Below are 14,106 nucleotides of genomic sequence, written 5' to 3' on the forward strand. Positions count from 1 at the left end.
TATTCACAATAGACTTCCTGCTACATACATGTGTTCTGAAAAATCGTCTGTGCTAATTGATTACTACAGACGCGTGTCGGCTAGACGCGTCTGTAATAAATAATTAGTACAGACATGTGTTACCAAGACACATCTATAGTAATAAAAAAAGTCGCAAAAAAATGTGTCCCACCAAGGGATCAAACCTGAGACCTCTAGGGCCAGAAGTAAGTGTGTTTCCATTGCGCTATGTAAGGAGTTCGAACAAGAAGTGGTTTTAATTGGTAAAATAGGTCTGTGGCAATTTAAATGATTGAAAGATTGATGAACAAGTGTGATTTCTCTTTTAATCTATGACTAAAACTTGTAACTAGTCTTTCTTCCTCATACTAACTTTAAATTTGATGATTTTTCCTAAAATTTTGTAAAATCATGCTCTATCCATTTTAGATCATTTACTATACTAAGATTCTATTCGAAGATTTGAAATTGAAATTATCAATTTAACTACTACAGATGCGTGTTGCGAAAACACGTCTGCAGTAATTAATTACTACAGACACGTGTATTAAAGGTGCGTCTGTAGTAGTAGTTAATTCCGACGCATGTTGTCAAGACGCGTCTATACTAGTGCGTCCCTTTAGATTCAGATCTGAACTGGCGTCCCTCCATTAATAACTGTTGCTACCCCACCGCCCACTCACACTTTGCCTCGCTCACTTCACCACCCACGCTCCACGCACTACGCCTCTGTTCACCTCCCTCGCCACCGCCGTCCTCCACCCCTCTCGCCTCCTCTCTGTTCGTCCACTTCACCCCTTGTGCCTAGAATGTGTTTCTATTGTTCTCATGCACAAAAGTTTTACACCCTAGGTTCCAAACCTACTCTAGCATAGCAATTCTAGGAACGTAAAGACATAAAATGAATTGCTCAAATGTAAATGCTCAAAGTAAAGAGAGAGAAAGGAATGTGGCGATGTTTTCCTGAGGTATCAGAGAGTCATCACTCCCCACTATTCCTCGTTCGAGCACCCGCGCAAGGGTGTAGCTCCCCCTTGATTCGCTCAAGGATCAAGTGCTCTCTACGAGCTGATTCTTTGACACTCCATCATGGTGAATCGCCCACAACCGCTCACAACCTGACTTGGGTCATCCATAAGCTCCATCGGATGATCACCAAGCTCCCAATCACCACCGAGTCGTCTAGGTGATGGCGATCACCAAGAGTAACAAGCACAAACTCTCACTTGACCAAGACAAGGCTAATGAGAAGGGTGTATGCACACTTGCTACTCTCTATGCACTAATGAGGTCCTTAATCTTGGATTATTAAATCTCAATCATCTCACTAGGCTCTGGCTCTCCTTTGCACTCCAAAGGTGTTTCTCAACTGAACAAATGAGCAAGAGACCTCCCTTGGATGAGTGGAGTAAGTATTTATACCCCCTCATTCAAAATATAACGTTTGGAGGCCGAGTCAGCATTCTGTGGGTTGACCGAACGCTCCGATCAGGGTGACCAGACGCTCCGGTCAGTTATACCCACCACTGTGTTAGAAAGAGCCGTTAAGCTTTGGCCGGACTCTGACCAGCGTCCGGTCAAGAAAAACGCTCTCTAGAACCTTACTGATGTTGACCGGACGCTGGCACTCAGAGTCTAGTCACTTCACTGTTCAGCGTCCGGTCAGGTACCAGATCCTGACCAGCGTCTGATCAGCACATACCAAACGCGTCCGGTCAGGAAAAAGTCTCTCTGGAACCTCTCTGGAGTTGACCGGACGTAGGTACCCCAACGTCCGGTGGACCTTCACTTAACATCCAGTCAGTACCAGACGACTTTAGTTGATCAGATGAACTAACCAGACTCACCCTCCAGCGTCCAGTCATAACTAGACCAGCGTCCAGTCAATCATTTGACCCTCCATTCACTTCCAACTCAAAATCATATATGAATGAAGTTTACTTCAATTGATCTTAGGGCTATTCCTGAGTTACCAATTACTAGGTTTGACAAGTGTGCACCACACCTAACCCACTAGACTTACCTAGGTCAAGCTATTAGTCCATACCCCCCTTAATAGTACGGCCAAAGGAAAAGCAAAGTCATATACTACTCCAAGTGTCTCTCCAACACCAAACAACACTTAGAACTAGTCCGTCCCTAACCTTGTCATCCATCCTTTGAAAACCGAAATGATTTTCATCGACAGGGGAATGATAACCATGATTGCCCAATCAATTGCCATTACCATGACCTAACTCAAATTGTCTCTGCAAAACACATGTTAGTCATAGTAATCTCGTGTTGTCATTAATCACCGAAATCCAACTAGGAGCCTAGATGCTTTCAGCCCATTTTTCGTGTATTACATTATGCTTTTGCGGTTTCGAGATTTAAAATTCTTCCTAGGCTGTTATATTTAAGTTATCGGTTAAGTTGTTTAGGGCCAAAATGTTTTTCAATGTTTAAGGAGAAATCGCTTAGATTCATGGTTCAAAAATTAGTATTTTATCATGTAATTTACAAACGTGTTCAAGTGAAAATCCAAAGTTGTTTAATAAAGCGCGTGCTCAGAAACAGATTTTATCTTTGAAATCGAAACTAAATTAAAACACATTCAAAACAGACTCAACTTTTTACGACGCCAAGAAAATTTTGAGCTTGTTCGAATGTGTTTAAATTTAATTTCAAAATAAATTTGAGCATATCATTTCTTAAAAAACTCTGGATTTCACTTGAACGCGCACAATGAGACACTTCCTACAAAATACTGTTTCTCAGATCATTATTTTAAACGATTTCCTTGAAAAAAGTTTTAAAGCTAAATAATTTAAACGAAAACTCAGATATAACATTCTAGGAGGAAATTTAATTTTAAAACTACAAAAAGTCGCGAGGTTAGATACAAATAAAATGGGCCATGGTTGATTTTTAGCGTCTATTTAAAAATTTATAAGATTTTTAGTGGCCTTATCTACAAAAACATGGAAAAAAGCTATGTAGAATTTTGTTTACCAGAAAATGCCTTTTAAAGTTGTTCAAGCCATAAAATGACTTTTGTAAAGAATCATATTTTTCTTCTATGAAGATAAAGCTGTTTTTATCAAGGTGTCGTTCCAGCAAGAGACAACATTGCATTGTTTCTAAAATCCAACCGTTATAGGATAACTCTTTAGTTTCCATACAAAAGTCCATTTATAAAAAAAAAACTTCCCAAATCCACACACCTTTGCCCCCAAGGCCCCAACTATTGATGGTAAAATGTTGCAAAGTAAGGAGCACGAGCAATAATACAAAGTTGAAAAAAGAGTGCATTGTCACAATTACGAGCGTTCAAAGTAGGGGGCCCCGCCCCGGTGCAATGATCTCAATAACTCAATTTGATTGCCTTTTTTTTTAGAATAATTTGATTGCCTTTTTAACTACGAAGAGTACTTACTGTGCTTTATTATCATGTATTAAAATCTCCTACTAATTACTTTCCCATTCATTTCTCAAATCCGGATCCTCGCAATTTCCTTCCCCAAATCCCCCCGCTTTCAATTTTCAAATCTTCACAATTTAACTTTCCCGATCACCGCGAAGCACAAAAATGGAAACAAGGTTGGTAGCTGGACAGCCGTGGCCCGGCCCCACTTCCATTCTTGCGCTGGAGGAAGGCGAGGAGCCGAACGCCGGCAGCGGCAGCCGGCAGGTGGCAAAGGCAAAAGCATGGGGAGTCTCCCTGCTACAGTGCTCGTACTACAGCACTGCCCGCATTAACGGAGAAGGAGATGCGGCAGCCATCCTTTCGAAGGCTGCCCAAGCTTTTTGCGAAAACGGAAGCGACACCGCCCGGTAGCGGCCGCAGGGAGGACGCTCTGCCAGCCTGCGCGACGCTTCCGTTGCCGCTGCTACCCCGCCGCGCTGTTGAATGCTCCGGGTCCACAGTGCCGCGGTGCACCGCGTGGAGGGCGAGAGATGAAAGCACGGTGCGGGCCTACATGTCTGTGGGATGGAGTCCGTAGACCCGGTGCAGTTGGAGGGTGCAGCTGGAGGAGCGCAGCAGCCTTTGAACGCCGATGCGTGGATATCACCGAGGAGGTCCTAACGGTCCGATGACGGCCCGTAAGCTAACGGCTTCGATCCGCCTGCTGCATGTACAGGTGTCCTCCCAGTCTGGAATTCCTCTCCTCCGTCACGCTAACGCCGGTACCAGATCGGATGGGACGCTGTGTGCCCGGTAGGCAGTCTGCGGTGACACCTCGGGGGCCGGCCACGGGCTCACCTTCTGTGTCACTGATAAATGGGACCAAACATGGTATGGACCCACGTGTCAATGAGGGTCTGGGGGATGCGCCGGGTCGCCAGTCGCCCACCGGTGGTGGCTTCCGCCTTCCGGGGTTCGGGACTTCGGGCACACACAGTCACGTCAAGATACGGTTCGCCGCGGAGGCCGGAGGCAGCGTTGCCCCGACCCGGCAGGACTCACCGGTGACAATGACTGGTGGGGTACAGTTTTATGGGGCCCACAAATCAGTGGAGTAATTGTTGCGCCGATGCTGCTTTGGCGTGCACCGAGGAAGTGGAGAGCACGGTGGGCGTTAGTGCGTGAGGTGCCTACCGCGTCCAATGCTCCAGTCCACGTGTCACCTGGTCTCGGCCTCAAGTTTCGGGCTCTCCCAACGCACGGTCCAGATGGGCCGATCGGAGCCCACGGACGGCCCCGCAACCGTAAGAGAGCGCACCGCACGGGCGGGTGGGTGCGGAATGACCTCGCTGCCCTTCCCTCCCCGTCGTACAGGAGGCCGGGCTGCTGGTGCAAGAGGGGTGGGTGCGCTGCCCTCCCAGTTGTGTTCTGTTTGGAAAGCCGGAGGGGCCGGAAGGGTGAGAAGTTCTCTCGGCTTCTCGGAGACGTTGCCAACTCGCCATCCGCTTCCACCACTCGGCGGTAACCGAAAACCCTCCTCCTCTGTTCCTCTCCCTCTCCCACTCCCCCGCCTCCCTGTTCGTGGAAATCTAGAGTTTTGGCGGGGTTTAGATCGCCTGTTCTTGCCGCGGATTTAGGGAGGGTTTCTGTGGTGAGGGTTTTTGCGCCCCTCGGGCGGTGTGTTCTTCGTTTCTTTGGGTTTTTTTTTGTGTCAAGATCGCTGCATTCCGGTCTGCGCTTACAAAGGTGTTGTCTTTGTGGATGGATTCTGTTCCCCTAGGTTTTTGGTGGGTTTGCCTGCGGTTTTAGGCATGTTTCTATTGTTCTCCATCGAGCAGGTCGAGGCTTTTCCTTGGTGGATTGATTGTGGTGCCCCCGTGTCGCGCATGTGACCGCGTTTGGGGTTTTTCTTTTGTGGATTGATACTTTTTTTATGCCTTTTCCGATTTTCCTCTTTTTTTTAGTTACATGGAGGGTTTTCTTGTTTTCATTAGTGCAATGGCAATGGTCTGTTTTCCCTCTCTTTTCGTCGCGCATTTGTTTTTGTCATGTTTAAGGCTTAATTTTCTCCCTCTTTTTTTTGAGCTTTTCTACGTATATATGGAGGAGGGTATTCAGGTTTTCTTCTTTGTTATCTTAAAAGATTTATTTTTTATTTATTTTTGCGCGTTTTTCTATAGATGGTTTTATGGTTCTCCTGCTCATCATGTTAAAGATCTGATTTTTATGTGTTTTAAAGTTTTTTGGGAGGTTTATGGTGGCACTGTTCATTTCTCTGCAGGAAGGATAGTTTTTGAATAATTTTTTATTCGATGTTTGATAAATACGCATCTCTGGAAGGTCCATTCTTAAGAATAATAGTGCTAGTGCGTTGTTCTGGAAGGTTGATTCATAAGGGTTTTTGTGCGGCGTCGTTGTTAATTAGGGGGTACGCCCAGCAATATTCTTTGTTTTTTTGGGGGGGGTTTCTTGGAGTCAGGAAATTTCGCCATGACTTTCCAAAGGAAAAGTGGCTTTTTTTTCTTGCCTTTCTTCCTGGATTTATTACCCTTTCAAATCTTTTGCAATTTTTTGAGGTCTATACAGATATATAATTATTGTTACATGACTCTTTTTGTAATTTATTTACATTCTCGTTTGTTTATTGTCCTTTTATTGTCATATGATATGATATAATTCGTTTTCATTATTTGTTGATGTGCAGGGTTGGGCAGAGGCTTTGCAGCTTTGGGCCAGGTACATTGCTCTCGTAAGTATATTATGCCATATGGTTTACAATTTTGTGTGAGCAACTGAGCATGTAGAACGGCTCCTATAGGATGTTTCTGTATGAGTTCCAGTAGGATGTTTCTGTATGAGTTGTCACTAGCAAATCTTCTATGGACTATGGTAGTGTGTTGTGTTCGAGGTCCTTGTTTAGTACTGTTTCCTTAGTTTGTTGTTTATTAATGTTTCCATAGTTTGTGAGATGATCATGATTTCATTTTTTGTTTTTAAATTTGTTCGGTCACAGCAATTGGCTTTGCCTACCTGTATCATTCTTACATCTATATTCTATACTATACAGTGACTTCTTCTCTTCTTCATTGTATGAAGTATTAGGAAACAAAACAGATGCCATATATTTAAATGTTCCAATTTCTAATTGATATAAGTGGAATATCTTCTATTGCTATTAGTGTGGGTTGCAAAATAATAAATTATCCTGATGTTACATTTTTGTTGCATATTTGGCCGTGATGGGACTTGGGAGTAGACGTTCGTTGGGCTTGTAAGCCATACTTTTTCAGTCAACGAACATTATTTTTCTCTCACAACAAATCAGCCAAGTACTTTCAGCCATGGCTTATTAGCCAAGTGAACGGGGCAATGTCTGAAATGTATACTGTTGGCACAATGTAAATAGTTGGCAGTTGATATTACTTTAGAGAATGTGTATGTGTATTGTTGGGGGTGTGGCATAAGTTAGGGACTCCCATTACTGTGTAATAAGGCCCAATTACTATTGAATTCCTAGTTTTTGTTGCTTCCACTTGTTGTACTTTTCTGAAATCAGATGTTTTATCTCTGTTAAAAGGGTGATTTACCTGTATACTTGTCCTTCTGCCGCTTCAGTTGCATTGCTGCTTGCTTGAATCATACAGCTAGTGCCTATGTATATGTTTGATTGGGTTGCTTTGGATATCTACTCATGTAGCAAGGCTCACTAAATGGAGTCTCACAATGGAGAGGCTGATGACTTGCCTCCACCACCTCCTTTGGCTGCTGGTGTTGAGCCACTTAAAGCTGATGAAACAAAGGCGCCATTGAAACTTAGGAGTCCGGTCCAGAGGAATGGCTTTGGCAGAAAGGGGCAGCAGATAAAACTGATAACAAATCACTTCAAAGTTTCTCTCATGAATGCTGCAGATTATTTCTATCACTATTACGTGCGTCTCTAATTCTTGTCCAGTGTCATTTCTTTATTTTCATCCTCATACCTTCATTATCAATGCTGTTATCTTTTACTGGTTGCAGGTCAATCTGAAGTATGAAGATGATACACCGGTTGATTGCAAAGGGTCGGGAAGAAAAGTGATCGAAAAACTGCAGCAAACTTATGCTGTTGAACATGAAAATAAAGATTTTGCATATGATGGTGAGAAGAGCCTGTTCACAATTGGTGCTCTTCCTCAAGTTAAAAAAGAGTTCACTGTCGTGGTGGATGATGTTTCAACTGGAAAGTAAGCCTCAGTTATTTTGATTGATTTTGTCATTATCTACTCTGATGATAATTATCCCTAAATGTTAACTTGACTTTCTTGCTTTCAGGACTCCTGCAAATGGCAGTCCAGGCAATGACAGTCCTCCTGGAAGTGACAGGAAAAGGATCAGAAGGTCTTATGATTATAATACAAAGACGTACAAGGTCGAACTCTCTTTTGCTGCAAAAATTCCCATGAGTGCAATCTCACAGGCCTTGAGAGGTCAGGAATCAGAGCACACTCAGGAAGCAATTCGAGTGATTGACATTATTCTGAGGCAGCACTCAGCTAAGCAGTAAGTAATTGTTTCATGCAGTTCAGAGGGCATATATTACAAATATTGCTGATATTATTGACGGTTCTTGCAGTGTAGCCATTCTCTGTCTTTAACCGTGTCTCTTTTTGCTTGCAGGGGTTGCCTATTAGTAAGGCAATCATTCTTCCACAACAATCCTTCCAACTTTGTTGACCTGGGTGGTGGTGTAGTGGGCTGTAGAGGGTTTCATTCTAGTTTTCGTGCAACCCAGAGTGGACTTTCACTCAATATCGGTCTGTTCATATCATCCATATGCCCTGTTTTAATCTATACAATACAATGATCATTTCTCTCTATGCAGTTGGTAATGTCTGCATGTGTTACTATGTTGTGCAGATGTGTCCACCACAATGATTGTGAAACCTGGTCCTGTCATTGATTTTCTGCTTGCCAATCAGGAAGTTAGTGATCCAAGCATGATTGATTGGGCTAAGGTAATGTTTCATGCTAAATACAACAGATAGTATAGGCTGAAGGTTGAGTTCCATTTCACCATACTTTAGATGTTTATTTTTGCAATTTCTTTTACTTATTTATGCAGGCCAAGCGTGCACTGAAGAACTTACGGATAAAAACAAGTCCAGCGAACCAAGAGCAGAAGATTGTTGGTCTCAGCGACAGACCTTGCCGTGAGCAATTGTAAGTAGCGTGATGTGTTGGTGTTTGAACGGTTTTTATATTGTTTGCACTTTATTTTGTTCTCCAAGCTCCTTTTGAGTTCTGCATCTTAGTTTCATATACATTTTCTAAGTACTTGGTGATTTCCTTGCTTATGTAGATTCACACTGAAACATAAAAATGGCAATGGTGACTCTGAAGTGATCACTGTTTTTGATTACTTCGTAAAAAACCGTGGCATAGAGCTGCAATACTCTGGTGATCTTCCTTGTATCATTGTGGGAAAACCAAAGCGGCCAACATATTTTCCAGTTGAGGTAACTATTATTTGAATAGTAGTGTTGTTCCTTTGCTGTGAATCTCTTTTCCCTTCTAATGTTGTGAAGATTGTTTCCATGTTTACCAGTTATGCAGTCTTCTGCCTTTACAAAGATACACTAAAGCTTTGAGGACACTACAGAGGTCGTCACTTGTTGAGAAATCTAGGCAGAAACCACAAGAAAGGATGTCTGTTTTGTATGATGTGAGTGATTTTTTTGGACTGAACGGTTGAACCTAGCAATTCTTTTCTTTTTGTTATTATATATAACAATAACAATTGGGCCTAGCAAGTTGGGTTATTGGTAGGCGTGGTTTTCTTAAACTGTTGTTTTTTTTTTCATGTCAAATTGGGCAGGTACTGCAAAGAAGCAACTATGATGCAGAGCCCATGCTGAAGGCATGCGGGATTACAATTGCTAGAAGTTTCACAGAAGTTGATGGTAGGGTACTGCAGCCCCCCAAGGTTGGTCATTACTGTTTATCCTATATCATTTCAGACATCCTTTGTGGCTATGGAATTTTGAAGCTGTAAATCTTATAACTGTCTTTTCGTTCAGCTTAAAGCTGGGAATGGAGAAGACATTTTTACACGCAATGGTAGATGGAACTTCAACAATAAGGTCAGCATGTATAGCATATTCTTGCTTATGTGTATGTGGATTCTCATGATGTCACATGTAATATTTGAATTTCTGTTTTCAGAGGCTCATTAGAGCTAGCAGTGTCGAGAAATGGGCAGTGGTCAACTTTTCTGCACGATGCAATGTCAGGGATCTTGTCCGTGATCTCATCAAGTGTGGAGGCATGAAGGGGATTGTAAGTTTATTTTCTCATCATGTTACGCATTTCCAGATGTGTTCTAATTCATGTTTGGTATTGTATTTCCACATGTTCTTATTTACTTGTTTGGTATTGCAGATGGTTGAAGCACCTTTCGATGTATTTGATGAGAATTCTTCAATGAGACGGTCACCTGCTGTAGGAAGGGTTGAAGACATGTTTGAACAAGTGAAAACTAAGCTTCCTGGAGCACCCAAGTTTCTTTTGTGTGTTCTAGCTGAAAGGAAGAATTCTGATATTTATGGTTGGTTAATACTACTATAAATCGCTGTTAACTTCTGTGGCACATTTTATTTTCTGCTGTATCATTATGCCATTGACCTTTACAGGGCCTTGGAAGAAGAAATGCCTTGCTGAATTTGGGATCGTAACACAGTGCGTGGCACCAACTAGAGTCAATGATCAGTATCTTACAAATGTCCTACTAAAGATAAATGCAAAGGTCTGTAACTTCGCCCTGAGATTTGAGAGCATGGCTACATTTGTATATGGCAATTATATTTTTTTGATATTTTTTCCCTTTTCAAACAGTTGGGTGGCATGAATTCCTTGCTCCAAATTGAGACATCCCCAGCAATTCCTCTCGTATCCAAGGTTCCAACTATAATCTTGGGAATGGACGTATCCCACGGCTCTCCTGGATATTCTGATGTACCGTCCATTGCTGCTGTAAGTATAATTTTTGTAATTTTCTGTGATAAACAATAAATAGTAGCTACTGTGACAGTTCTGATTTTGTTTTTCTTAGGTTGTTAGTTCTCGTGAATGGCCACTTATCTCGAAATACAGAGCTTCTGTCCGCACCCAACCTAAAATGGAAATGATTAACTCATTGTTTAATCCACGGGAAACTGAAGATGATGGTCTAATTCGGTAAGAGATCTTTACCTGCATTACCATCGTTAAGTTTGATCATGTTGCACTTTGCTGAATATCCTTTATGTTCTAATGACATGCTTTCTCCCGTTACTTGTTGGAATTTGATGTATCTTCAGGGAGTGTCTGATTGACTTCTACACCAGTTCTGGGAAGAGAAAGCCTGACCAAGTCATCATCTTCAGGTCTGTTATTATTTTAAACTATCTGTTTGCAAATCTGGGTAGTTAACTTTTTTTGTGGAAGTAATTGTTTGGTTCAGAAAATTGGTTGCCTATCTCCTGTCTCATCTGTTTTGTTATAGCACCGAGCTGATTTGTGTTTAATTTATAGGGATGGTGTTAGCGAAAGTCAGTTTAATCAGGTGCTGAACATTGAGTTGCTACAAATCATCGAGGTATTTTTTGTTAGCAAATCTATTGGCACGCTCTATTGGTGTTGTGATGTTGTCATGGTTGCTTTTATCCAATTATGCTGTACTGCGTGCTTGTCCATATTAACATGGTCCTATTACCTCTTCAGGCTTGCAAATTTCTTGATGAGAAATGGAATCCGAAGTTCACGTTGATTATTGCCCAGAAGAACCATCACACTAAATTTTTCATTCCTGGCAAGCCAGATAATGTTCCACCTGGTAATCTTCATCACCTACCATTCTGCTGTTGCAATTGTGTAGGCTCATTTATTGGTGACCTTATTATATTCTCTAATCATCTCAATGGCTTTATCTGTAGGGACTGTTGTGGACAACAAAGTCTGCCATCCAAGGAACTTTGACTTCTACATGTGTTCACATGCTGGAATGATCGTAAGCATTTGATCTACAGTCAATTGGTGTTGTTTTGCCCTGAAATGAGAAATGTCCTGCATTTGTAACCCCACACTAAAGCAACTGTGTTCGGATTTAAACTGCCAAGGTGCTTCACACCATCAGTGGTAAACTTGGTTGTAATATTGCTCCAGTAGATGGCCAAATTTGAGGTTGTTTTATGTGTCTGCTTGTGCTGCTATCACCTTGTTTCAGTGTGTATCCGAGATTTCACTGAAACTTGGTTCTGCTGTCATTAAGTTTGCCTATGTAGACATTATTTTTTATGTGAATTGATAGATCTAATTGCATGTTTCTTTTTTTGCCAGGGGACTACGAGGCCAACTCACTATCACATCCTGCATGATGAGATAGGCTTCAACCCTGATGACCTGCAGGAGCTGGTGCATTCCCTTTCTTATGTGTAAGTACCAAGCAGAGGCTTAAAAACTTTTGCTAACCTATTGTCCTGTTATTATGAAAAAACTTGCCTGCTCACTACCCATTTTGTGGGACTTTATTTCAGGTACCAAAGGAGCACAACAGCCATATCAGTTGGTAAGTTTACTCTGGCAACTTTTCTTTTTGTGTGGCAAACTCATCACCTCCAGTAGCTTGTGTATCAGATCTGTGGGAACTGATTCCATTGTTTGCCTGCCTGCAGTTGCTCCCATCTGCTATGCACATCTTGCGGCTACTCAAGTCGGCCGGTTCATAAAGTTTGATGAGATGTCGGAGACGTCCTCCAGCCATGGGGGCCATAGTTCGGCGGGCAGCGCCCCTGTCCAGGAGCTGCCCCGTCTGCATGAGAGAGTCAGGAGCTCGATGTTCTTCTGCTGAGCATCTATAGCTTGCTGCTTCGGCATTTTTCTTTGGCATGTGCCGTGGCCTTACTTCTGGTGCGTGGTTGGATCTGAACCCTTGTAGTAGTTATGTCTGGTGGCAGTAAACGCTATGATGCCCCTTAACTTATGAACTTGTTGCGGCACTTGGTGCCTGCCTCTGGAAGACTTGGTAGTAGGATGTTAAATGCTAGTTTTTAAAGCATCGCTGCAGTTATGTTTGGCTGAGGGCTTGTTGCAGTGCTTTGTGTCTTGCCTGCCCTCAGGAAGACTTGGAACCTTGTAGGATGTCGTTAAACCATCCTTTTAAGCGTTGCTGGTTCGATCTATGAGTTGTGCTGTCGTGCTTATTGTCTGTCCTGGTTGCTGTTTTCAGCTTGGTAGTATGCAAGTGTGGTATCTGGTATGTTTGGTATGTTTCAGTAGTGGTTCAGCTTGAGATTGAAAAATTGGAGTGGATGGCTTCATTTGACTACTTGGGAGTTGGGACCTGCTGGTCTGATGACATGTTTGCTTTCTACACGTTGCTGCGAATTGGGCTGTAAGCTCCTGTCTGTATTTACCTTGGGTTAAATCACGTTGCTAACCAATAGCTTGCAAGAGCTTACAGCCTGTGGTGCGTGCTGGGATTGCACCTGGAGCTCCTATGGGATTACAGGTTCTACTTTTTATTGCATGCCAAGTGTGATATTTGTTTCAGTAGTGGCCCTAGCTTGAGATTGCACACATTGGCACGACTGGATTACATTTGGCACTCTGGGCTATTTGGGACTTTCTTGCTGGTCTGTAGTAGCCTGAGCGTTGGTACGGGATGAAGCCGCGTGCTGTACTAGGCGGCACCTCTGATGGTTACTGCTGCTTGCTCAGTCCCGCAAACTCTGTAATCCACATAATCGCCTGGTCCCATAAAAGGGAGTAGAACCTGTAGCCCTAATCAAAATCATCATCGCCCTTTCTACGTTTGATTAGGCTATGACAAAGTATGATGAGGCTATGAGCAAAGAATCTGATACTTAGAATCGTAGAAGGGGTCTGTCCAACAGGCAAGCTTCGTAGAACCTATGATACGTAGAATCGTAGAAGGCATCTGTAGTACCGGCAAGCTTGGGATCCAGGGCTAAAGTTTAGTTGTGTACGTTCGGATGTTTACTAGAGGACTAAACATGAGCTTACTATAAAACTAATTACACAAAAGTAGATTAATTAGCGAGACGAATCTATTAAGCCTAATTAATCCATAATTAGCAAATGTTTCACTGTAGCACCACATCGTGGACTAATTAGGCTTAATAGATTAATCCATAATTAGCAAATGGTTTTACTGTAGCACCGCATTATTAAATCATGGACTAATTAGACTTAATAGATTCGTCTCGCAAATTAGTCTCCATCCTTGTAATTACTTTTATAATTAACTTATATTTAATACTCCTAATTGATATCAAAGATTCGATGTAACGAGGCTAAACTTTTGGCAGCCGGAAACAAAGACACCCGAAGGGATGTGTAGGACAATCAAGCTCCGGAGAAGGGGAAGAATCTGTAATTATATCGGCAGAACCTATAATCTACCATGACAAGAACCTACTGTATATATCCAAACCACGTTGGATACATCTTAGAGCGGGTAGAGGACAAGAACCTTTAATGCATATCATATCATCTTCGTAGCAGAAGCAGGGACAGGAACCTGTAATCGACATCGTTGCTTGCATCTGTATAAATGGAACAAAACCTATAATCAACATCGCCTCATCTGTATAAAAGGAGCAAAACCTATAATCAACATCGCCTTCTCCCTGTCTTTTTGCCAGCTTTCTTGCCAACATTCGTCGCAGGTTATGTACCATACG

The 14,106-nt window shown here is 42.5% G+C and overlaps 1 protein-coding gene across 4 annotated transcripts; it reads left to right on the forward strand.

Annotated features, from left to right (window-relative positions):
* The first annotated feature begins 4,790 nt into the window (after positions 1-4,790).
* LOC136551588 (protein argonaute 4A-like) lies at positions 4,791-12,604 on the forward strand. 4 transcript variants are annotated; one of them, XM_066543139.1, is made up of 24 exons: positions 4,791-4,909; positions 6,093-6,124; positions 7,086-7,317; positions 7,406-7,611; positions 7,700-7,927; positions 8,045-8,181; positions 8,285-8,382; positions 8,490-8,587; positions 8,727-8,883; positions 8,973-9,089; positions 9,243-9,350; positions 9,445-9,507; positions 9,590-9,703; positions 9,806-9,971; positions 10,057-10,169; positions 10,259-10,396; positions 10,476-10,600; positions 10,723-10,788; positions 10,937-11,000; positions 11,126-11,237; positions 11,338-11,411; positions 11,741-11,835; positions 11,938-11,969; positions 12,076-12,604. In XM_066543139.1, the coding sequence occupies exons 3-24, from the start codon at positions 7,099-7,101 to the stop codon at positions 12,249-12,251; spliced, it is 2,706 nt and encodes a 901-aa protein (XP_066399236.1). In that variant the 5' UTR covers positions 4,791-4,909; positions 6,093-6,124; positions 7,086-7,098; the 3' UTR covers positions 12,252-12,604. The 4 variants fall into 4 exon arrangements, with proteins under 4 accessions (XP_066399236.1, XP_066399235.1, XP_066399237.1 ...); XM_066543138.1 differs by having other exon boundaries at positions 4,805-4,909; positions 6,093-6,137; XM_066543140.1 differs by lacking the exon at positions 6,093-6,124 and having other exon boundaries at positions 4,884-4,909.
* The last annotated feature ends 1,502 nt before the right edge of the window (positions 12,605-14,106 follow it).

Source organism: Miscanthus floridulus, chromosome 4 (genome assembly GCF_019320115.1).
Source record: "Miscanthus floridulus cultivar M001 chromosome 4, ASM1932011v1, whole genome shotgun sequence".
NCBI lineage: Eukaryota > Viridiplantae > Streptophyta > Magnoliopsida > Poales > Poaceae > Miscanthus > Miscanthus floridulus.

Coding starts and splice junctions, on each gene's coding strand:
- LOC136551588 (XM_066543139.1), top strand. CDS start 7,099: ATGGAGTCTCACAATGGAGAGGCTGATGACTTGCCTCCACCACCTCCT. Junction 9,351..9,444: donor GGGTACTGCAGCCCCCCAAG/GTTGGTCATTAC, acceptor CTTTTCGTTCAG/CTTAAAGCTGGGAATGGAGA. Junction 9,972..10,056: donor GAAGAATTCTGATATTTATG/GTTGGTTAATAC, acceptor TGACCTTTACAG/GGCCTTGGAAGAAGAAATGC.